The following is a 24,983-nucleotide window of genomic DNA, read 5'->3' as shown; positions in this document are numbered from 1 at the left end:
ACACCTGAATGCTCTTAAGTGGTGTAATACAGCTGTCTCTGTCCACAGTGTTATTGAGAGGTCTGTAACACGATAAGGCAAGTGGCTCAGTAGCATTGGTCAAATGAAATTTAGCCTTTCAGAAGAACGATCACAAATCTCAAATCTCAGATCGCATCCTAATCTACCGAGCTGTGATTTTTTTTTTTTTTTAGCAGCACAATTAGTTCAAGCTTGCGAACTTGGCACTGCAAGAAGAGGCCAAGGACTCAGACGGTCACCAGCTATGTAAAGACATGCTCTCGGTCCCTCCACCTCCACTTTCTCTCCCTTCGTGGCTGCCAGATATAGGAACAATGTGGCCTTTCTTACCTGTCAGAGGTGTACATTCCATCTGTACTAAAGCAAGTCAGAAAGCTAGCCCTCCCCTCACCATCTACCCCCCATCCCCTCCTTCTTCCTCCTTGCCTCCACTCCATCTTACTCCTTCTTCACACAGATCCTCGAAGCAGCGCCAGATTTAGTTCCAGGTGCTTCAGCATGTGTATTCTGTTCCTTAACCACATCCCCACTTGGTGGCTTGGTGGCTTTTCTTCACAGCATATCTTTAGGTAAGCTTCATTTTTGATCCCCCTCCCTCTCCCCTCACCTCACCTCTAAGCACGTGCGATATAGCTAAATACTTGGTGTCATCACGTGTCAATTAATCACCATCATAAGGCATTAGATACCCCAGAGTCTTTATTTTGGATAGGCAAACGGGAATGGGGGATGTTGGGATGCAGGGTGGCTAGCGACGGGCTCTTACATTCATGACATAACTGTTTGTGGTTGTTTTGTGGGAAACATAAATTTAGGAGGTCAAAGTGTTAGAGTTGCACTAAGGACACGAAGAGGGCAAAACTGTGTGGGAGCTTTACAGGAAAGCTGCTTACATCACCCACAGACCCATCCCATTTATGCAAGTAACAGCCAAAGCAGAAGAGAGAGAAAGAGAGTGAGAGTGAAACAGAGAGAGAGAGAGAGAGAGAGAGAGAGAAAGAGAGAGATAGATAGACAGACAGACAGACAGAGACAGAAAGACAGAGGTCCCTCACATATACTTCAGAGCTATCAGTTAAAAATGAATACCAAACAATTAATGACTGATTTGTGAAGCTCTGAACTTCAGCTGAACTCCAGGTTCAACTTTTTGGCTTGCAGGATAATATGATAGCTCGAGATATTTTACCTGAACTCATGGATCCAAAGAAATGCTACTAAGGTATGTTACCTCTTCACTCCAGTTTTAAATGATGTGCATACAGAGGCCATATTCTGTAGTGATGTATAGGTTTTAATGAATTCTTTAAAGCAAAGACACTTTTTAACCAGCGTGTGTTATGTCAAGACTTACTGCTTTAAATTTCCCTGCAAACAGCCATGTTCATCTTCTTAATCTGTACTTATGCTGTACATTTATTTTATCTGTGGAGATTTTTTTTAGTTGATTAATAGAGGGACATCATTCTGGAACTAGTCTTGGTTTTATGTCACACTTTACAAACAATACTAAACAGTAAGTTTTGGACAAAGTGGAATTATGGGATGTTTGAATGCAATATTAACAAAGTTTATGCCAAGGACTATGCTGGAGAATATTTGGAACGGAGACGTCGATCAAAGTTCAAAACGTTAGAGATGATCTTTTGAGAACATGAATGAGATCATGACTTATAATGTATACTTTCGTCTGATGAGACATTTCGAAGTTTATTAGCAGTTTGTAGAGATCAGTATGAGTACTAATTCTAGTGTGTGTGTGTGTGTGTGTGTGTGTGTGTGAGAGAGATCAGGATATCACACCTGATGTTGAAACAGGGCTACTCTGTGACAGATGTATTCTAAAACATTGGCGAACCAGTCAAAGGAAATGCTACAGACAAGCTGCTAAATGTACATCTGCAGGATGTAACACTTTCAGTTTTACTATACTGAACATAACGAATAAAAAGAAAAGATCTTTCTTGCATTTTGATATAACACCATCGGATGTCCCTCAACAGTTTTACACTTAGTGCGCTTTTGCCACTTCTCATTTTATAACGTTACTGTGTAAATTCTGACCTGATGTTCGACTTAAAAGAAAAAAAATTCAAAGATGTTCTAGAAGCTTAGATATAATATTTAAATTTCCCATCAACGTGCTTTTAAATAATTTTCCTGTAACTCTGCGGTTAGGCCCCATGTTAGCGTTTCTGTACATCAGCCTGGTTCCCAAAAGATTGTCTTATCAGGTTTTGACATTACTCCACAAAAAGCTCAGCTGATAGGCTGCATACAACGCAACGGAACTCTGCACGCTTTCACATTTAGAGAATGTGGGAAGAACCACTGATAAATCCAGTTTTGGAGCTGAAATTAAATTTCCTATCTTTGACTTAGACTTGCATTCGATTTTTTCTGATGTAAAATAAACAAAATATCGTATTAGTATCCTGTCTTTCTCAGTAGAAACGTCTCAGACAAATGCATTTTTATTCAAATTGTTACAAATAATCAGAAAATAAAAATAAGAACTTCTCTAATTCAATAAATTCTCTGAATTCTCACTGCAAAACTTCTGAAACTTAATGATGAAGCTAAACACAGTATTAAAAAGCACACTAACTGCACATACCTTAAGACTTAAGCATTCATTTTTAATATTCTACATATATATTATCCAATACACAAAGAATGAGCAATGTATATACATACAAAAAAAATCATTTTTAATTTTAAATTTTTAATTTAATTTTTTTTAAATAAATGCTCACCAATGTTAGAAACAGTGGGTATAAAATCTGTTACTATTTCACAGCACAGTGTAAAATTGTCATAAAATGGTTTAATGGCAGCATGTAATCATGTAGACCACTAGGAAAAAAGGGTTTATCTACAACTCGAATAATTTCTTCCACAAGGTTTATCAGTCGTGGAAATATTATAAACGTCAAGTAGGTTCTTATAATTGCAACATGCATTCATTCAAATATTTTGTTCTGTTTAAGAACTTCACTGAAATAATTATGCACTATGTGTGTGTGCGTGTTTATATATATATATATATATATATATATATATATATATATATATGTATATATAAATAAATATGGCATTTGGTGTATTTTTATACAACTGAGTGTTAAGAGCCTTGCTCATGGTCCCAGTTGTGGCAACTTGGTAGATTTGGGATTCAAACTCACAACCTTCCAACCAATATTCCAACACCTTAACCATTAATCTATCACGTCACACTATATAATATCCTGCAACTAACAAACAACATTCTACTGTCAAAAGTCTTACCCAGTTTGCTTGGAAAAAATTCAGCATCCAAAGGAGTTCCTTTTACTGTAATAGTGTATAGTATATCCCTTATATTATATGAATTACTATATTTAATATATATTATATAATACATTGATTTATGAATATTATTATTTACATTATATTTCCCAGTTTTCTAGCTAATATTGTCGAAAAATGCCAAGCTGGCTTCCGAATTACGAGCCTGTAAACACAACCAAGATTGGGCAAATATTTCTTAATATTTACTCTTAAGAAGAAAAAAAAATTGATAAACAATGAAATGAACTGATTCTGGGTATTTGATTAATCCATTTGAACAATATTTTAATACACACTGTACATACATTTATACCAAAAATGAAAACAGTAATTTATCGACAAGTTTCAAATCTTTTGTGTTTTTATTGCTTGGCACACAACTGACCCGTAACATGCTGGTTATATTTTCCCAGAGGACGACAGAGCAGCTAGGGCCTTACCTGAATGTGTTCAACCATAAACAACGCTCTTCCCTTTAGTTTCAGGTGTGAGGTGAGTCCTTTTAATCAATCCTTAAAATGATCATGCTTATCATGTTCACTGTTTTATGTAAAGGATGAAACAGATCATGTTAAGACCCTTGCTGTGATGAAGTTTAAATGATAGTTTTTATTTTATTTTTGCTGTTGTAGGGACCAGTTAACTCTAACAGACTTCATGGGGGAGTGTCGATGTCTAGCACTCACAGATTCAGTGCAAGTGCCAGGGTCTGGGCCAATTATTCTCCTCAGCAATCAGAGATGGACTGGACCTGGCAGGAACTAATGGCAATCACAGAACTGCAGGTCAGTCTGAGGCATTAAATTTCTGTTTGGGATTCATTTACTGGTTTTGAGAGAAAGGTCAAACTAAAAAGAAATGACCAGGGACTGTCCAGATTGATTAAAAAAAGTGACCATTCTGTACCAATTCGTGATAAACACTTCTTAATCCCATTAAAAAAATCTTAATGAAAAATCAAGCCCTGTAACATTTAGCTAAAGCTGAATTCCTCCTAAATGCAACGATTCCGTTAAGATGTGCAACAATAGGCCAATTGAGTGACGCAAGGATAAAGACAGATAGAACGAGGGTGAGTGCAGTAGGTTGCCAGCAGCCCCCTGTGCAGCACAATGGCCATCTGTTTCTATCTGAAACCTGAGCAGACCTAAGCGAGCCCTGCATAAGCTACGGGTGGCACGTTCGTGCAGGTGGGCTGATGTGATCTGTAACCTGTAGGCGACTTCTGAAAAGGCCTCTTCGGTCTAAGTTGTTCTCTGTCTATTCTATAACGAAAAGCTGAAAGAATGATTTTGATACAAGACATGACCAGGAGAATAAAGCTAATTGGGTGAAACTAAGGTTTAATGACTAATTATTATATGTGTGTTTCCACATTGTGTTGTAGGAATTTGAGGTCCCAAATGAAAATCCATTTGAGGCTGGTCCATATCACTCCATGGAGCCAGTGGTGCATTATGGGAGCTGTGGGATGAACCTGGTAGAACCCAATCCACCCACCTGTCAGACAAGCCCTGCTGCTGCATTTGAAGCTGGGTACGCTGATGCAATATCCCCGTACCAACGCTTGAACCCAAATGTGGAGATGCACTATGGACACGGAGGGTGCCAGGTTACCAGGCTACCACCAAACGCACCACCTCTTCAACCCCCACTAATGAGCCTAATGGATCCCATGAACATGACAAACACCAATCAGGGACAAAGGAAACACTGCAACGGAAACCCAGACGATCTCGAATCAGACTCCGGGCTTTCTTTAGGTTCAAGCCCACCGCTCGCCTCACCTGAGAACGAAGTCCACGGGGCGATTACATATTTACCCCGAGACGGCTATACCGAAGGTGACACAGACGGCATCGAGGACCCGTGTCAGATGAGACCAAACATGAACACCCCTATGGATTATTCACAAGCGTTTGGGTCCTATTCTGGACATTCCTACTTACCAGTTGCCCCAAACCCACAACATGCCCAGCAGCATGTGCCTCATTTGCATCAGCATGCACCATCCATGAAACAGCAGCTTTTTCCTGCAACTCTTCACGAGCCCCTTGTATACCATGCAAGCACACCGAGAGCAGTCTCTTTTGACTCGCCAAACCCCAAAACAAAAGAGGCTGGCGTCTCTAGCCCCCTCACCAGGGACGAGCGGAGAGCAGTTGCTCTCCAAATCCCTTTTCCTCTTGAAAAGATAGTCAATCTGCCTGTAGATGACTTCAATGAGCTACTAAGCAGACATGCACTAAACGATGCCCAGCTCACACTCGTGCGTGACATCCGCCGTCGCGGCAAGAATAAAGTTGCAGCGCAGAACTGCCGCAAGAGGAAGCTGGAAAACATTGTGCACTTGGAACATGAGCTTGGTCAGCTAAGGGCCCGCAGGGAACATCTAGCACGAGAGAGGCTAGAGTTCCAACAAAATCTCACCATGCTGAAGTGCCGTCTCTCCGAGCTTTACGCTAAATTATTCTCCCAGTTACGGGATGAGGAAGGACACCCATTTTCTCTGGAGGACTATTCGCTCCAACAAAGTAATGATGGTAACCTTTACCTTCTGCAACGAAACAATTCATTGGATGGGGAATAAATTAGGGTCTTACCATGGTTTTTAAAAAAAAAAATAATAATAATTTTTTTTTTTTAAATGTGCATCCTTGATGTAGCAAACCCAAAATGATCCTCACTGCCACAGCCAAAGACCACTCAGCATGCTGGCTATGTTCCTTAGCAAAAAATAAAGTGCAATGCTCATGATGCTATGTATATAATAAAGCATTAACATAGGAATCGCGCATTTTATCACTTTAAAAAAAATCTTTATTTACATATAAAATCTAGTTAAGAGTTCATTCCCCACATCATCGCTTTGGTCCTAAAAAAAAAGAAGAAAAATTAAAAAAAATGTTAGCAAGAAATTAACTAAATGTCAATCACAATGGAGGAAACAATAATTACCTTTGGGGTGCCTGAAGAAAACAGGCAAAAAGCATTCATTCGGGATTATAAAATCTTCACATCAAATTCCTAGAAGGCAGAAAACAAAATTGCCAGTCAATACATAGACAAGACCACTGCATGCATTAATCTGAAGGGACAGACTCGAGTTACACTGTTTAGCAATGTACATTTGTTCCAGCTCATTCTTCTCTCTGTAGTTACTTTCCTGTTTTGTTTTAAATTAGGACACTGAATGCAAAGTTCAGAATACTGTACTGCATCTACAATGAATAAAATGAGTTGTGTCCTGTGGTAATGGAGAAGTCTGTTCTTACCTACTGGTGGCAATAAAGCCATTCTGTCGCTCTCTCCTAGTCTTTCAGTGACGACCTGTACTCAAACGCTCCCTGATTCTTCTGACGGTGAAGGTCTTCCTACTCCTCCCTCAGCTTGCTCCAATGGCTAGTCTTGGTAGTCATACAAGCTAACCTGCTCAGTCTTTGCCAATCTAACCAGCAGGTTGCCAGTGTTTGCTCTACAGATGGCTTGGCAGAGATCTTGCATGTCAACACTGCTTCAAAACATTTCCCTTTTATAAATAACCTGCAAGTTCTCCCTGCCTGGACTGCGTGTCGAAAGAGTTCTGGCATGATGGCAAAAGCACCATTTGAGATGTATAGCCAGCAAATATTCTCCACCATCCTATGCCTGACTATACAACTCAAATCCCCAATAATCCCAAGTGACTACAACAGCACACGTAAAAAAAATGGATGTTGCTTTATTTCTTGATTTTGATTGTTACACATAATTAGACCCTATTTTAAAGTAATTCTACACAAAGCTTCATATGGAATGCATTCCCATAAAGTAAAATATAAAAAGCCTGACATCACAACCATTAAAGAAAAAACAAAAAAATAAAACAAAATGTCCCTCTCGTGACAGCACTACTGTACATCTCTTCTGAATGGCTGAGCAGATCTAGGGAGTAAACCTGCCGCTGCCCTGTCAGCCCTCTCGCTCTCCTGTCTCCTCTCTTAAGTACTGAGTCCTGTTGAATATGAACAACAACGTTAAGCTACACACTGCCTCTTAGGCTTCCAAAGATTTTCAGAGATTTTTGTACAAACATTTGTCATCCAGTAGAAGACACTTTACCTAAAAGGACATGTTAATATACAGTTACAATTTTACAAGTTACAATACAAGACACAAACCTTTACAGGACTTAATATCGTCTACCACTGTAGCCTCCACTTCCCCCGGAGCTACCTCCATATCCACCTGAGGAATAGAAGAGTGTTGGCACTATGTTTAGAATTCTGAAGACATCTCATGTTTCATTTTAAAAGAAAAAAAAGCAACAACTCACCACCATATGGGCTGCTATTCCTGCCACCGCTGCCACCAAAGTGTCCTTTCATGGGGCCAAAACTTGACTGCTGGCTGTTATAGTTTCCAAAGTCACTGTAGTTGCCGCTACCACCGCCAGCTCCACCAAAATTACCTGTGCACACGACAGGAAATCACAAAATCAGTGAAATGGGACAAAATGTTGATAGTCTAATCAGATTTATAAAAATAAATAAAAAAAAAAAAAAAAAAAAAAAAAAAAAAAAAAAAAAAAAAAAAAAAACACACACACAACCGGAATACTGACCACCTCCAAAGTTTCCACCGCCATTATTATAGTTGTCGTAGTTGTTACCACCGCCGCCACTGCCATATCCACCACTGCCATATCCGCCACCACCATAGCCTCCTCCGCCATTGTTACAGTAGCCGGGTCCTCCTCCGCCATATCCCCCACTACGGTTGCCTCCATAGCTAGGACTGCCACCACCACCATAGCCACCTGGGTAACAGACTTTGATTAACCTTAAATATCTCTAGAAAATAAACTAGATCTTTCGTTACATGTAACAGAAGAATTATGTTAAATAACCAATAAAAATGTTTGTGTACATTTATAAAGTTGGAACAAGGCTCTGCTTAAACTTTTATCATAAACAAAGGTTATTCTTCTAATTAGTCACCTAGATGGTTCACTGTTTGCACAAATGAGCCTAGGAAACAAAATCACATACCATCTCCTCCAAATCCATTGTTGTAGCTATCTCCATATCCTCCACTGCCACCTCTGCCTCCTGATCACACAGTAAAATCATTTGGATTGGTCTAAACTGGGGTACAGCCCATTAACAATAGAGTAAACTACAGATATCCTCATTAGTTTTTCTTCATAAAAATCTTGCACCTCAATTTACATCGCAGCACACACTAAAATGATTAAAAGGAGGACCGTTACATTTTATCATTAAGCAACAGTTGTAGTTCTGTAGCTGTAACTTGTACCTCTGAATCCATCTCTGAAGCTATCTCTGCCTCCTTCGTAATCATTGTTGCCATATCGACCACTGAAGTTTCCACCACCACGTCCTATAAAAAGCCAAAGAGAAAATGATTTCCTTAATTTAAATGTGACTTGCGTGATTAAAAAGACAACCGGAGGCAGTCTTACCTCTCATGTTCATCGATGCGTTCTGCATCTCTTGTTTAGACAGGGCCTTTCTAACTTCTGAATTATGGCCATTTATTGTGTGGTACTTTTGTACTAGGGAGGAAAAAAACAAAAACATTAAGCCTCAGCTACTCAAACCTGTAACAATCCAGGATGTACGCGAGAAACTTACTAACAATACGATCCACTGCGTCGTGATCATCAAACGTAACAAATGCAAAGCCTCTTTTGTTGCCGGTCTTATGATCGATCATTATTTCAACTGCATCAATCTTCCCAAATTCCTGAAAGTAGTCTCGTAGATGGCCCTCTTCAGTATCTTCCTTGATGCCACCCACGAAGATCTTTTTCACCGTGGTATGTGCAAAGGGTTTGTTAGAATCCTGGAACACAAGAAAAGATGCATATTTAGAAATGGATCAAACCAACTCATTTTTGTGTGTAAAGAAGTCCCTTTAACAGCACGTACCTCTCTTGACACGGCGCGTTTGGGCTCCACAAGACGACCGTCGACTTTGTGAGGACGTGCCTTCATGGCTTCATCGACTTCCTCCACACAGGAGTACGTGACAAAACCGAAGCCTCTGGAGCGCTTGGAGTTTGGGTCTCTCATAACCTTTAAAAAAGAGATAATGAACACATACACTCACAGTAAAGAGAACTCTTTAAATCACAAGTCATATTTACACCCACAAATCATCATTTGAAGTAAGTGGACTCACCACACAGTCGGTTAACGCGCCCCATTGCTCAAAATAAGAGCGCAGGCTTTCGTCTGTGGTCTCGAAGCTGAGGCCTCCAATAAACAACTTCCTGAGCTGCTCGGGTTCTCGTGGCTGGTCCTGAAAAACAACATCATTCGGGTTCTATTAACTGTAATAACGTTATGTTACATTATAATAAAGGTTAACGGAAGCTACATGGTCGGTTTGACCTGAAAGAGAAGGTCGCTATTGTGAATGACGCGTGAACGAGCGTCAAGACACAAAGCTGGAACAACATGGCGGCCAACGAGGGAACAAACGAACACACGGACAAGCAGGTTTCAGTTCGAATTCACCTGAAACTAACCTACAGCAATAAATGTGTTTTATAATAATAATAAACATATACTTCAGCAGCTATTCGGCTGTATTTTCTTTGCCGTGCCTGTAAACATACACAAGCTGATAAACAAGATGGCGGCGCAGACGACACACAAACAGTGTCGTAAACACTACACAAACACACGTATGTTTGTTGTTTTAATCCCTACGAGTAAACCGTTATAGGCAACAGCTCGAAGTATTAGTTTATGACGTATTTTTTTTTACCTCCTTTGGCATTCTGTGGTTTTATTCTGTCTGCTAGAAGCGACACAAGATGTGAAAACGGACCGGATCGAACTTTAAAACGGACACACAGGAAAACGCCCCCTGCAATATTCGATTGGCTCGATCGGTTTGTGCGCATGCGCTGTGGATAACAGATGATTGGCTTATACACTTGCTAATCAAATACTTCACTCGGCAAGGCGAGCACACTTTGCCCCCTCCTGCTAAAATGGTGTATGTGAAATATATTTTCACTCGATTAAATTTATTGAATGTGCCACAAAATGTTGGTAATCTCATTGGGTACAATAAAATAACACACACTCAAACACACACACACACACTCATGGTTGATGTGGTAGCTTTAGCCTAGTGGTTAAGGTGTTGGACTACTGATCAGGACATAAGTTCAAATCCCAGCTCCACCAGGCTGCTACTGCTGGGCCCCTGAGAAAGGCCCTTAACCCTCAATTGCTCCGTTTTATAAATTGAAAATCACTTTGGATAAAGGTGTCTGCTAAATGACAGAAATGAATCAGCTGAAAATAGACATGGTCCTCTTGGCAAAATTCTGACAAAAAGCCTGCAGAACTGAAACAAAGCAAGTTGAAAACTGAACTTTTCATATTATAGAAAGCCAAATCCATTGCCAGAGCTGGCAAAGTGACAGGGAATCTTAAATATTATGTGAGATTCATGTTTTGGTTTAGATCAGGGTGTCCAATCTTAAAGGGCTACAGACAAAGAACTGGTGTGGAGTGATGTTCTCCTACCCATCAAAGCAGAAGCCACACCTGACTCCAGGCTGTTTAATGGGCTGATTGACACTCAGCTTTGTTTTATGGTTGGTTGGAATGAAAACCTAAACCACGTATCGATGTTATTGGTCAGTCCCCACGTGGGTCTGTTATTTTTACAAGTTATTAACCAATCTAAAGTCTTGAAAATAGCTTGAGCGCAAATCTCATAACTCCATTGGACACTTCAACTGTCCACCTCTTCCTCACTCCGCAGGAGAGCTTCACAGCATATTTCTCCTCAAGAAGAGTCGCAACAAATCAACACGACTTCTGAGGTAAATGTCTTCAAAACACTGGGCTCAAAGAAAAAAAAATCTTGACCACCACTAGTTCTGGTGCTCAGGACAGGAATTTAGCGCAAGACAATCCACTGCAATGCAGACTAAACCCTGTGCACTGCAGATAAGGGACAGCGTTTTTTTAATTTCCTGAAAAATAACGGTTTTGGAGATACGAGGATTCCGCCCGGCAGCGACGATATACAATCATGAGCATGATGCTGGGGCAGCTTAAAAAAAGTGAGTTTAATGCTGAATTTAGTTCTAACAGTAAACCTAAGTCACAATTTCTTTTACTTTACATTTACAGCATTTAGCAGACACCCGTATGCAGAGTTTTACATTTACATTTTATTTTAATTTATACAACACAATTGAGGGTTAAGGGCCTTGCTTAGAGGCCCAGGAGTTGCAGCTTGGTGGCCCTGGGATTAGAACTCACGACCTTCCACTCAGTAGTTCAAACGCCTTTACCATTACGGTACAACATCCACTTAAGCTTTTTCTACAGAACGCGCTTAAATAGTCAAACATTCTGAACAGCCCCCACCCATTTCAACTCCATTTACATAAAACATTCATGGCATAATTTAGTCCACTCGATTGATTACACCTAGAGTCCATTTTTCTTAAGCACACACCTAACGCTTAAGTCTCAGCTCAAATTGCTTTTAAGCAATCAACAATTAATACAAACTTACAAGAACAGATTTTAAAGAATAAATAAAGCACAACTTGTTACAAAACAATAAAAGCTTTATTTCATTCAGTAAAAACACCTCTTAAAAAAAGTCATCCAAAACCGGTCTTTGGTCCTACAACAGATAAAACAAGTGATTTAGGGAACAAAAAAAATAAATAAAAATAAGGAAGGGGGTCATTAGAGGCATCAATGGAGCAAAAGTTACATTTATTACCTTTACACTGCCCATGAAAAAGGGGCAAAAGTCTTCAATCTGGATATCCCATATACTCCTAGAAGGGGAAAAAAATAAACATCCAGTCACTAGATACAAAGCCATACATGTTTCTTGGTATTATGTTTAAATTAAGAGAGTAATCAAACAAGGTTAGCCTTAAATGTTAAGTTCATACCAGCTCAGGCTGCAGTCAATTTACAGAAACATAACTGCAAAGTTCAGAATTCTATACTACATCTACAGGAAAGAAAATAGACTTAAAGGATTGAGTTGTGTCTGGTGGTAATGGAGAAGTCTGTTCTTACCTACTAGTGGCAATAAAGCCATTCTGTTGCCCTCTCTCCTAGTCTTTCAGAGATGACCTGTACTCAAAACGCTCCCTGATTCTTCTCAATGGTGAAGGTCTTCCTACTCCTCCCTCAGTTTGCTTAGATGGCTAGTCTTGACAGTCATACAAACTAACATGCTTCATCTTAACCAATCTAATCAGAAGGTTGCCAATCTTTACTCCTCAGATAGTTTGAGAATTTCCTTTAATGTATTTTAGCTCTCTGGGCTAGACAAAAAAAATATGCATATCCCCACTGACACACCCAGTAATCCCCAGTGACTGAAACAGTTGTCTTTTTAAAAAAAGGAAGTTGCTTTATTTCAACTTGATTTCTTAGAGTTACACATAATTAGTATAGCGGAATAAAGTATTTCTACAAAACCTCATATGGAATGCATCCCAGAAAGAAAAAATGTTTAAAAAAACGACATCACAACCACACACGAAAAACAAAAGTCCCGCTTGTGACAGCACTACTGTACATCTCTTCTGAATGGCTGAGCAGATCTAGGGAGTAAACCTGCCGCTGGCCCTGTCGGCCCTGTCAGCCCTCTCGCTCTCCTGTCTCCTCTCTTAAGTACTGAGTCCTGTTGAATATGAACAACAACATTAAGCTACACACTGCCTCTTATGCTTTTAGAAATTTTTTTAATAGGATTTAATTAGGACTGACTAATTAGGACTCTACAATAAAGAAAGGTAAAGCAAACAAAAGAAGCAAACCTTAAAAGGACTTAATATCGTCTGCCTCCAGAGTTTCCACCATATCCTCCGCCTGAACTTCCACCATAGCCTCCACCTCCTCCAGAGCTACCCCCATATCCACCTGAGGATATGGAAAGTGGTTAGGTTTTGGTCAACAATGTGGAAGAAAAAGTTGTAGGTTGGTGCAAAACCTCACCACTATATGGGCCACTATTCCGGCCACCTCTTCCAAAGTTTCCTTTCATGGGGCCAAAATTTGACTGCTGGCTGTTGTAGTCTCCAAAGTCATTGTAGCTGCTGCTACCACCACCAAAGTTACCTGTGCATAGGACAAGAATTCACAATCATAGAACAAGACATAAAAAAAAAAAAAATTATATTATACATCACTAGAAATCAAAATGTATACTCACCACCCCCAAAGTTTCCACTGCCGTTGTTATAGCCATCATAAGCATTGCTGCCGCCACTGCCTCCTCCACCGCCACCATATCCTCCACCACCGTATCCTCCACCGCCGTTACCGTAGCCTTGTCCACCGCCACCACCGTATCCCCCACCACGGCTGCCACCATAACCAGAGCCGCCACCACCGTAGCCACCTGTTTAACAGGGTTTATATATGGATTTTACAGGCTATATGGGATTTGTTAATGACATAGCATTGACAACATAATCATTAGAACCAGTGGGGGAAAAAAATGTACTTAAAAAGAACAATCTTTCATGTTCAAAAAACATGGAAAAAAAAAATAAATAAATAAAAAAAAATCACATACCATCACCTCCAAAGCCATTGTTGTAGCCATCTCCACCTCCATATCCTCCACCTCTGCCTCCTGATTAGACACATCAATGCAATATAAACAGTTAACCCAATACATGGGTTTACATCAAGCACCACATGGTGAGGACTATAACACACATTATTTATTTTATATATATATATATATGGTTTGCTGTATGTGGGGCTATAACAGCAATAGCTACCTCTAAATTCATCTCTGAATCCATCTCTGCCTCCTCCAAAGTCATTGTTGCCATATCGGCCGCCGCCAAAGTTTCCACCTCCACGTCCTATACAGAAGACAAGACTTGCTTAATAAATGTATTAAAAACATGCAGGACACGTATGTAAAAGGCACCATCTTACCCCTCATGTTCATTGATGAACTCTGCATCTCTTGTTTAGACACTGCCTTTCTTACTTCTGAATTGTGACCATTTATTGTGTGGTACTTTTGAACTAGGAGATGAAAATGCACATTAAGCAAAAAAATAAGCCACAATTTCACAACAAAGCAAAGCATTAAAAACAAAAAGTCACTTACTAACAATTCGATCCACAGCATCGTGATCATCGAACGTAACAAATGCAAAGCCTCTTTTGTTGCCGGTCTTATGATCGATCATTATTTCAACTGCATCAATCTTCCCAAATTCCTGAAAGTAGTCTCGTAGATGGCCCTCTTCAGTATCTTCCTTGATGCCACCCACGAAGATCTTTTTCACCGTGGTATGTGCAAAGGGTTTGTTAGAATCCTGGAACACAAGAAAAGATGCATGTTTAGAAAATGATCAAACCAACTCCTTTGTGTGTGTAAAAAAGTCACTGTAACAGCACATACCTCTCTTGACACGGCGCGTTTGGGCTCCACAAGACGACCGTCGACTTTGTGAGGACGTGCCTTCATGGCTTCATCGACTTCCTCCACACAGGAGTACGTTACAAAACCGAAGCCTCTGGAGCGCTTGGAGTTTGGGTCTCTCATAACCTTTAAAAAAGAGATAATGAGCACATACACTCACAGTAAAGAGAACTCTTTAAATCACAAGTCATATTTACACCCACAAATCATTTGAAGTAAGTGGACTCACCACACAGTCGGTTAACGTGCCCCATTGCTCAAAATAAGAGCGCAGGCTTTCGTCTGTGGTCTCGAAGCTGAGGCCTCCAATAAACAACTTCCTGAGCTGCTCGGGTTCTCGTGGCTGGCCCTGAAAAACAGCACTTTAAGTTACCTCGAGATATAAACAAATCATGCAAATCATTCAAAAACCGGGATTCAGGCCTGTGCTTTATGCACGCCGAACCAACGCGGTGAAAACATCCGCCATGTTGAATACAGACACCCATAATAGCTAGCTAGTTAGCGAACAAGCTAGCAAGCTAACTACACACCGTCAGGAATAACGGACACGGTGACAGAAGCAAAACGAACACTAAAACTTTCGCAAAAGTAAACTGTACATTTCAGTCGTACAGTTTTCTTACACGCGTAAACCAACGGTCAGAAATAACTAACCAATTTATTTGGCTAGTTTGCTGGAGCACATGAGGCTTAAGAAAACCAAGATGGCGGACCTACTAGCATCTGGCTAAGTGCGTAAATAGCATCACGCTACATCGAATTTACCGCGTTACTACTAAATTGGAATGTTTACAATTAAACCTACGCAACGCTGCAAGTCAAACACGGCCATCGTAAATCTTAAGCATAAGTCGTGTAAAACTACAGCTTTTGCTTAAACTCACCTCTTTCGACATGGCGAAGTGCGCGGCCCACTCGTCAATAGAATCGCAAGAAAACCAAATGCTCCTGTACGTTAAATAAACTACCGGAGCTCCGCCTCCGGCGCTATTCGATTGGTTCACGATTCGCGCTAAAACGCGACGGCGACGTTTCTTCGAAAACGATTGGTCTACATTAACGTCATTACTTTGATTACGAGCCATAGGCGGCATCTGCTAATGCAACCAAACTTTACTCTTTCAAACGTGCTGCAAAAGGTGCTGCGTTTAATAAAGGTTTTTTGAACTGAACTCGTTTGGATCGTGTAGCTCAGAAATGCCCTCCCTCAAAATATCTACCAACTACAACTAATAGTAATAATCTTATAATAATAATAATAATAATAATAATAGTTCAACATTTATTATGGCTTAAATGTGGGTACCATAATATGAAACCATCCTCCTATGGAGCAAAAGATGAATCCAGTTAACTATTCTATTATAAAATGTATTTAAACGTCTGATTTGACGTGTTATATATTATTTCATAGAGGAATGCAAAAAAGTAAAAAAAAAAGATTGCATCCCAAACTATGCTATTTTAGGATTTTAGGGCAATGAAGCCTTATTTTAAATACGATATAGTGCACTTCTTTAAGGGATTTGTGCCTTATCCCCAGTGCCTTGTGTGCCATTGTGTGTTTTTGGCGCGCTGTGGCCGGCATCTCTGTGTGTGTATGTGCGTGTGCGCATGCGCGTAGAGGGACTCGTGTGGAGGGTTGTTGCCTTTAAGAGCATCGAAGAAGACCTCTGTTGTGTGTGTGAGTTAATTCATTTCTTTAATAACAAACAAACAACCCGTTAAATTTTTTTTTTTGCATGCAACGCAACTTACACGGCATGCAGCTGACTCGCGGTCTGTTTCCTGTTGCCTTTAAATGATGCATTCGTCGTAATTTCGTGCATTTAAAAGTGTTCACTGCTTAGGCCTCTGTTTTATACAGGGGACGATCAGGAAAACCACTTTGGGTTAAGAATCAGATCCAGACTCGTTAGTGCGTGCAGTCAGACACCTCAGTCGTGAGATTTGTGCGGTTGGTAACACGAATAAAAAAACACGCAATGAACGAGGCTGCTTTTAGCATGAGCATGTTGCTATCACGCTTGCTATCTGGCAGGCTTAAATCCCGTAAAATCCCTGAGATTCATCGTGCTTACTTAATTTCACTAGCTTCGAAAACGACACTCTGCAGATCACATCAGAATTCTTGAGTGAAATCTTTTATTGTTTGTACAATTTCTGTTGTTTTTATTGCTTCCCAGCTGCTGGCTAGTGCAGACTTAGCTACCGTATTTAGCTCACCTGACCTCAGGGCGTGTTTCTGACAGGAATGTCTTCGTATTTGTGTTGTAATAACAAACGATATGTTACTGCAGTGCAAGTACGAACATTCAGCACGACGCTAGCTTAAAAAAACGACACACTTCTTCATTAATACACTAGCTGAGATTGCTAGCTCTGCGCCGTCGCTATGTGCAAAGATGGCGGTTTCTATGAGCCTGCGTTAGCATGGTCATGCTAATCACTACCTCAGCTGCTATGCTAAGCTAAAGCTATGCTAGCCGACTAGCCACATTCACGTTTACACTACATGTGCATTGTAAGCGAATATATTTACACGTTTGTTTGTTTTTGTTTTTTTTTTTTTTTACTCATACAGACCGGATTAAAAAAGTAAATTCTATCTTTTTGTATTTTTCTTATCGACACTCCATTAAATAGCATCAAACGCTAGTAAGTTAGCTTTTTTTTGGGCCCAGTTAAAAACTATTCCTGAAGTTTCTTATTTTCCTTAAGTGTATAATTAAAATAATTTGATAAATAATGATATTTTCGTATGTTCGAATACCTTAAAGACATTTACTACAGTTACAGTTAAATGCCTTCATTTAATTTTGTGTTTTGTGAGAAATGACTTTCTGATTTAAAAGTTGTCTTATTAACATCTACGTGCAAAAGGGTTTTTGAGACTGTTTGGTCTAAATGACTACATTTTAAAAAAGCACTAATATACTGTTGTAAAATTATTGTTTGTTTAGATGTCAAAGTTAGAAATCCAGCTGTTTTATTAGGTAAACAAGATAGCTGTAAAGAAATCAATACACACGTAAACATAAACATACAAACATAAAGCTGTTAAGGAGTTGATGGTGATAATTTCCGTAATACTCAAATTCGTAATTCAAATATTCTGAAGTAGAAAATGTAGGAGAGATTTGGAGGGAAAATGGAAGCTCACAAGTGTAAACACAAACCGAGCCGCTATTCAACACATCATGGACCAGAGATTAAAAAGAACAACGTTACGCTCTAAATAATAAAGCAAACTCATTAATACGTTCACGTTTCTTTTGTAAATTCTCTTTTTCAGGGATGACATTTGTGCCACCGGTTCAAACAGCAGTAATAACATCAGATCCAGTTGGCTTGTTTTGAAACAGGACCAGAGGTAAGCATTCAAGGACATGATGCATCATGATGTACTTCTCTGTTTAACAGTAAAGCACAAACTATCCATATCCTCACTGAGCATGTCTCACTTTCCCTTTAAATACATCTTCTCATGGAAGAAACTTTCTTTGGAGGGTGATAAGGCGTGAGCGTTCATAGGCATGAACTATCACTCTAAATTCATTTAAAAACAGAAAATTCTTATTTGGGATTAAAAAGGTTTCTCTCATACAGCATCATATTCATTACAACTGAGCCAGCATGAGCTTGTTGATGGCAACACACACACACCCACTGGTGTGACACGTGTGTTTAATGTAAATCTGAAAGGATTTAACACTTTATAAAAATACAGGAGTGTGAGGGGAAAACCGTAGCGACGTTACATTACTTTTTTTCCGTAGCTTTTTTTTTATTTTAAGAAGGGTGTTGTAGTCTATTGTTATGCTGTGTTTGGCAGGAAGATTGACCTCCACTGGATTTTGGATTGGGGAAGAAATTTCCATAAGAAAAAATTTAATTAGGGGTAAATGGACAAAATTAAAGAGAACACATTTCTAGGATATAACATATGTCTCACTAAATAGATTAAAAAAAAAGGAAACAAAGTCATGACACAATGTTAAATTGTAATATTAAGTTGAATAATGAGCATGTTGTCATATTATAGACATTTCTATGCCAGCGATCAGGCACTTTGAAAATGGTCAACATTAGTGCTGCTCCTAAAGATTCTTGTGCTGGTTGAGAAGTAATTACAGTCAGAGATGTTCATCAGGTTAATTGTGTGATGACTGGGGTTGGGTTTTGATCACTTCTCCTGGTACTTGGTCAAGATTTTGAAGACATTTCAGCCGAGCTTCACGCTTTTCTGATAAGGAACTGAATGGCCTTGTCTGCGAGCATTGTTACAAAAGCAGGGCAATGGAATAAAGGTTGCTTTATATTCTGATGGTATTAGTATTTTCACAGTAAGTGTTTTTTAGTATGTGAAAATAGTTGAAAATGCTTTGTCTATTCATTAAAATAATGAATCTGTTTATGTATAACATATACACACTCGTACATAATAGATCCAGGCTGTCCTTGTCAATGCTCTGAATACTTATATTAAGAGAGAGTGATTAAGTGGCTTGCAGCTTTTTTGTAAATGCACTGCCTTTGTATTGCAGAGGGATCCTTTCCCTTCCTCGCTTAGTCTGTCTGTTACTCGTGGGCGGAAAAGAAGGCGTGTTGAGAAGTCATGGGAAAGAAGAATCAGAACCGTGAGGATGATGAATCTGCGTCCTCAGACGAAGAAGAATATGTGGTGGAGAAGGTCTTGGACAGGAGGGTTGTAAAGGGCAGAGTGGAGTACTATCTTAAATGGAAAGGATTTTCAGAGTAAGTCGACGTCCGTTTTTAGTTATAATCTGACTGTTTTCTGTTGTATTGCTTCTATGCTGGTACGTTACATTGTCGATCTTTTATTTGCAGACATATGAGCTAATATTTGTACAACTTGCTGATTTGTCGTTTCTAGTAAACACAACACGTGGGAGCCAGAAAAAAACCTTGACTGTCCAGATCTCATCTCCGAATTCATGAAGACGTACAAAAAGGGTGGCAGTGGTACGAGTACTCCAAGCAGTGGGACCAAACCCTCCAGCGCAACTCCCTCTCGTACCAAAGAACCTGGCAGCAAGAGGAGAAACTCAGACGAAGAAGAGGAGGGCGGCAGCAAGCAGAAGCGGAAAAAAGAGGTGACGGGGCATTTTGGTTTTATTTAGTGTATGCGCTGCTGTTTTGGTACGTGACGTGCTCTCGGCTGATTTGACCGAGTGCAGACTGTGGTCTTTAGTTTTTAGTTTAATTTTTAGAATGATATGTCAAGGACAGCGGTTGCAGAACAAAAGTACAGAATTGCAACAAAATGCAACAGCTGGTTTGTGTAAAGAATATCATGAATGTGTCTTAGAAAATTTGTCATTTTGTTTTGCACTAATTAATGTTTTCTCTTTGTTCAGGACGAGATCCTAGTCGCTAGAGGCTTTGAGAGAGGTCTGGAGCCGGAGAAGATCATTGGTGCGACCGACTCTTGTGGGGACCTTATGTTCTTAATGAAGTGGTGAGTGCCAGACAGTTTCGTGAAGAATACGTGTCACACCTATAGAACCATCGCATAACAATACAAAGTCAATGTTTCCTCAGCAGGACTCCAGCAAGGACGTTATCACCTATTGTTGCGTTAAATAGTTCACCAACTGACCTGTTATTGTGTCCCTTTAATGTAGTTTCTGTAAAGTTTTCACTATTCGCTTACTGAACTTTCACAGTAGTTAGTTATAGGTCAAAATTAGACCTAGGTGAAGTGTGAAGCACATTGTTGTAATGTACATACACACTTATTTAGCTTAGTGTAAAACAGATCTGACAATATTTCTGAGTAGGTCACATGACCGCAACTTTATTAATAGGTCACTTTTCATGTGCCTTTGTTTTTTGCCCACAAAATTAATTCACAGCGATAAGAAACTTATTTGAGATAAATAATGTAACAGGTTATAATCATGGTATTAAAAAGATAAGTAGACAGTCATACTGCTCTTAAAACAAAAAAAACAAAAAACACGTTTATATTTTTTCCCCCGAAAAAAAACCCTTAGCATCCGTTAACTAACTTGTGATGTGTTTCGGTCAATTTACTATTCCGAGTTGTCACGGTATTAATTTGAATAACTTTTAAATCTTTAAACTTCTGCTCACACACAAACGCAAAGAAGGTTGTGCCTAAATCTGTTTAGTGCAGTATGTGCAGAGTACGGTTTAAATTCTCTAAATCTGGCGCACGCTGTCCACTTTTATACTTGCTTACTTACTTACTTATTTTAATTTCAAATTCCTCACAAAGCAGCATCTTAAAACTGGCTAACCAGACATCTTGTTAAACGGCTTAATACAATTCCACAAGTTCAGCTACCCCCTGAAATGAAAGGTATTTGTGATGTAAAAATGACATAATCCATAACATGGAGTTTCTTTCTCCAGGTGACACTAAGGCCACGTTCACACTGCAGGTAAAAGTGGCCCAAATCCGATTTTTTTGGGGTCAAGTGACCAGGTCAGACTTCTTCAGGAGTAGTGTGAACACTCAGATCTGGGCCACTTCCATATGTGGTCCTGAATCAGACCCAAAACTGATCTTTTCCAATGTGGCCTCAGTGTGAACAGCCAGGGCGCATTTGATGCGACTTTTACGTCAATCTACATTCGTCACAGTTATGCGCCGGCGAAACCTTTTTTTTAAAATTTTTAAATTTTTTTTTTTCGCCGGCGAAACCCCCTTTTTTTTTTTTTTTTTTTTGCGCCGGCGAAAACGTGACACAAACGTGACTGGTAACGTGTGTGTTAAGAGTGTTATATAAAGTGGTTACGTGAACCAGCTCATAATGCTTGCATTGAATACATCACATTATAGCATTACATGATATGTTTGCTTGCACCAGATGATACAATACTTCCTCCATAACCTCGGCAACTTTTTAGCGCAACGGCGTGCTGCGTGTGACGTCATTGTTATTGTTCGTTTGCGCATGCGGGTCAGTTCGAAACAGCAAAAAGTTCACACTGGTATCTGATATAGCCCACATTTTAGAAGGTAATGTGAACAGCCAAACAAAAAAATCAGATCTGAGCAAAATATCCGAATTGAGCATTAACACTTGCAGTGTGAACGTGGCTTAAGTCGTGCACATGGTACACGGCAATCCTATGTAATAAAATCTCACACTGTCTCAACAGGAAAGACTCGGATGAGGCGGACCTCGTGCTCGCGAAGGAGGCCAATCACAAGTGTCCCCAGATTGTCATCGCTTTCTACGAGGAGCGTCTTACTTGGCATGAGGATGGCGAGAAGAAGGAGAAGGGTGCTGCAGCTGTGTAAGCATACAATTCCCCTCCGAGAGACAGACACGAGTGCACTCACAATCCGTCCTTTGTTCCGGACCATTTTCAAACCACCACTGGCATTGGCCTCCTGGCATTTGAGGTCTCTTCCCACCTTCTTTAGTCTCTTTTCATCTCCCGTATAAATGGCAACTCTTTATCAAACAATGTCTCAAGTATTGAGGAAAGAGCGAGTAATTGAGAACTATGCCATGAGCTTGAGGATTGGAGATGTTAAGACTGATGGAATCACATGGATAGTGTTTTTAACCTGTTATTCTGACAGAGCTTCACTTCTTTTTTTTTTTTTTTTTTTTTTTTTTTTTTTCATGATTTTACGTATGTGTCCCAATTGTTTTTTTTTGTTTTTTCCCCCTGTGTGTATGTTTTGACTCAGTCGTATAGAGTCCATTCAGCAGTCGGTGAAATGTATTGAGATTGTTGATATTTCTGTTGGTGTTTTTATCAGAGGTTGTTCTGTATCTGCAGTGCTGGATTAGTCGCCCACATCAACAATCAGTCTCTCTCTCTTTGTCTCTGTCTCTCTCTCTCTGTGTCTCTCAAAACGTGTCCAGAGAATGTAGGACTACCTTGACTATATATACATTTCACAAATCTGGAACTTAACTAGACATATGCACTGAGTCGATTTTCCCCTTCACAAATCAAATTTTTTTTTAATCACAAATCAACGCCTGCTCACGCTCATATTGGTGTATGGGGACAGACGATCTTGTTTATTAATGCCTTCGCAAAGACATGCGTCCGCGATGTTCATAACTAAGTGCTCCACCTTGTGGACGTTTGTCTAGCATTTACTTTTCTTCCAGCTACTGGTTTCAACGCAAATGGCTACATGTTTAATTCCATCCAGATAGAAGTCACGTAGAAGTTAGTCATTTAAAGACCAAATGAAATTAGCTGTCTGTGTGGTGCATAAAGCTGCAGCCACACCAGGTTTTGTAGATAAGATAGAAAGATCCCCATAACAAACACTGTGACCTTGTTAGCGTTTGTCACTTCTGTCCTCACCATGGTTCAGTTCTCAAAGAAGCGAATCAAGGCTGAACCTGTGCTTAACAGTGTTATGAGCTCAGGTGTGGAAATCTGTTTGTAGAGCCTCTGGACGAATAAATCCCACCCAAGAAAACATCCTGACTTTTACTGACACGACAGAGCTACTGATTCTGCTTTAAAAAAAAAGAAAGGTTGAGCTGTACATCATGGCGAATGTAGTCAGACGAAAGGAACTGACATTTGTTTTTTAGGTTTTTTTTTCCTCTCTCTTCATTTTAGCTGTTCTCTCTTTTTTTTTTCTTTTTTTAAATTCACTTTAAACCTCACATACTGGTTATGTTTAGACAGAAAGGTGAAATGTTGTGAACAGACTTCAGACCATCAGATGTGCTCTGGACTGCTATGATTTAGATACTGTAATGAACGTGTGTGTGTGTGTGTGTGTGTGTGTGGTTTCAATCCCAATCAGAGGTTTTTCTGATTTCAGTTTTCTGGAGGAAAATGACTTACCAACTGTCGTTACATACGTCTGTACATCTCACTATAAAATGTACGGCCTGACTTTTTGAATTTTTTTTTTTCCTCTTCTCATGTCATGATATTCATCAGATACTCATGTGTTTTCAAAGTAAGATTTTGATGTCTTTTACCTATAGATTTTTTTAAATGTCTTGTATCAAATTGTAGTAAACCTAGTTTTCCACACGAATTTGATAGTTTTTCATTTGAAATCCACAATACTGCCATGTTTTGATTTGATAGTTTAAAGACAGGCTTTAAACGTTTAGCTAAACGTTTGCATCAATTACAGGTGAATTTCAGTTCACAGGATTAACCTTTCCAGCAGATGGTGCTATTCGGCTACACGCTCATGTACAGACCAAATCTCAATGCAACCCATAATATCGTACCAAACTGTGGTGGTGTTGGATGTTATTTGTTGAATTGATTACTTGTCTTGGTGTAGAGAACTGAAAAAAAATTTCATAAAAAAACTAAAATCAATGAACCGAATTAAAAAAAAAAAAAAAAATTCCAGAGTATGTAAATGTAAGGACCAAAAAGGAATAAGGCTTTTTATTTTTTATTTTTTAAAATTATTATTATTTTTTTTTTTTTAGGAAATCCATGAATGCTTTTCTTTTGAATTGAAATGTTTTGCTCTCTCTTCACGCACACAATCACTAGCGCTACACCATGACCCAGCAGTACACCGTATGATTTTGGTCTTAATATATTCCTCATGGTAGCTATTATTGTTCTTTTTTTGAAGAGCGTTTTATAAATTAGCCCCCACACTGCTTACATGTGAAATATCTTATCGGTTATGTTTGTAAAGTGTAGAATGTTTCTGCCGACATTCAGTCAAAACTGTCAAATCAAAATAAAGAAATTCTAATAAGACCGATTTGCTGTGACAAACAGATTTGAGATTCAGAATGATGAAGCTGATCCTTAATTCCAGGCAGAATTTATTACATTTTGAACAAAAGAGTTATTTGTTTGTTTATATAAAAAAAAAACATTTAAACATGAATCGATTTTTTTTCTGTTTTACGCTTCATATATACAAGTATTTATTTATTTTTTATTGCTGAAGATTTTATTTAGCTTTTTTTTGTTTCGGAATATTTGTTGCTGTTTTTGAGAGCTTTATTTGAATAACCAGACATTAATTTTTTTGTTTTTGTTTATTTTATATTTTTGAGTTTTGGTGTTCTGTGAGATTTATTCGCACGTTCTAAGATTTATTTTTGTTTTGAATTACATTTTATTTATATGAATGCTTTTCTAAAAAGGATGAAGCACATGGAAATAGGAGTCTAATATTAGCCATGAAGAATTCTGGTGAA

The 24,983-nt window shown here is 39.1% G+C and overlaps 3 protein-coding genes across 3 annotated transcripts; 2 read left to right on the top strand and 1 right to left on the bottom strand.

Annotated features, from left to right (window-relative positions):
- The first annotated feature begins 961 nt into the window (after positions 1-961).
- On the top strand, positions 962-6,607 carry nfe2 (nuclear factor, erythroid 2). Its single transcript, XM_060893906.1, has 4 exons — positions 962-1,243; positions 3,765-3,843; positions 3,984-4,136; positions 4,739-6,607. Exons 2-4 carry the CDS (start codon positions 3,796-3,798, stop codon positions 5,939-5,941), a joined length of 1,404 nt encoding a protein of 467 aa, XP_060749889.1. The 5' UTR covers positions 962-1,243; positions 3,765-3,795; the 3' UTR covers positions 5,942-6,607.
- Positions 6,608-7,056: 449 nt separating this feature from the next.
- hnrnpa1b (heterogeneous nuclear ribonucleoprotein A1b) lies at positions 7,057-15,796 on the bottom strand. Its single transcript, XM_060894599.1, has 22 exons — positions 15,699-15,796; positions 15,041-15,160; positions 14,791-14,937; positions 14,494-14,704; positions 14,316-14,408; positions 14,153-14,239; positions 13,942-14,001; positions 13,576-13,764; positions 13,359-13,481; positions 13,201-13,283; positions 12,935-13,044; positions 10,129-10,141; positions 9,538-9,657; positions 9,285-9,431; positions 8,988-9,198; positions 8,816-8,908; positions 8,650-8,733; positions 8,382-8,441; positions 7,955-8,149; positions 7,667-7,801; positions 7,512-7,578; positions 7,057-7,345 (listed from the first exon to the last, which is right to left on the bottom strand). The coding sequence occupies exons 1-21, from the start codon at positions 15,708-15,710 to the stop codon at positions 7,523-7,525; spliced, it is 2,349 nt and encodes a 782-aa protein (XP_060750582.1). The 5' UTR covers positions 15,711-15,796; the 3' UTR covers positions 7,057-7,345; positions 7,512-7,522.
- A 577-nt stretch (positions 15,797-16,373) lies between these two features.
- cbx5 (chromobox homolog 5 (HP1 alpha homolog, Drosophila)) lies at positions 16,374-24,538 on the top strand. Its single transcript, XM_060894421.1, has 6 exons — positions 16,374-16,498; positions 18,110-18,187; positions 19,362-19,572; positions 19,712-19,931; positions 20,196-20,296; positions 21,970-24,538. Exons 3-6 carry the CDS (start codon positions 19,433-19,435, stop codon positions 22,109-22,111), a joined length of 603 nt encoding a protein of 200 aa, XP_060750404.1. The 5' UTR covers positions 16,374-16,498; positions 18,110-18,187; positions 19,362-19,432; the 3' UTR covers positions 22,112-24,538.
- Positions 24,539-24,983: the final 445 nt, after the last annotated feature.

The sequence above is a fragment of the Tachysurus vachellii genome, chromosome 19, assembly GCF_030014155.1.
Source record: "Tachysurus vachellii isolate PV-2020 chromosome 19, HZAU_Pvac_v1, whole genome shotgun sequence".
NCBI classification, from domain to species: domain Eukaryota; kingdom Metazoa; phylum Chordata; class Actinopteri; order Siluriformes; family Bagridae; genus Tachysurus; species Tachysurus vachellii.
This window is presented reverse-complemented; position numbering and strand designations above follow the sequence as displayed.

Excerpts from the sequence above, each read along its gene's own strand:
- hnrnpa1b (XM_060894599.1), bottom strand. Across the intron at positions 9,199-9,284 it reads AACGCGCCGTGTCAAGAGAG|GATTCTAACAAACCCTTTGC; the intron begins GTACGTGCTGTT and ends CTTGTGTTCCAG. Across the intron at positions 7,579-7,666 it reads GAATAGCAGCCCATATGGTG|GTGGATATGGAGGTAGCTCC; the intron begins GTGAGTTGTTGC and ends TCTATTCCTCAG.
- cbx5 (XM_060894421.1), top strand. The coding sequence starts at position 19,433 with ATGGGAAAGAAGAATCAGAACCGTGAGGATGATGAATCTGCGTCCTCA. Across the intron at positions 19,573-19,711 it reads AAATGGAAAGGATTTTCAGA|TAAACACAACACGTGGGAGC; the intron begins GTAAGTCGACGT and ends TGTCGTTTCTAG. Across the intron at positions 19,932-20,195 it reads AGCAGAAGCGGAAAAAAGAG|GACGAGATCCTAGTCGCTAG; the intron begins GTGACGGGGCAT and ends CTCTTTGTTCAG.
- nfe2 (XM_060893906.1), top strand. The coding sequence starts at position 3,796 with ATGTGTTCAACCATAAACAACGCTCTTCCCTTTAGTTTCAGGTGTGAG. Across the intron at positions 3,844-3,983 it reads CCTTTAGTTTCAGGTGTGAG|GGACCAGTTAACTCTAACAG; the intron begins GTGAGTCCTTTT and ends TTGCTGTTGTAG. Across the intron at positions 4,137-4,738 it reads TGGCAATCACAGAACTGCAG|GAATTTGAGGTCCCAAATGA; the intron begins GTCAGTCTGAGG and ends ATTGTGTTGTAG.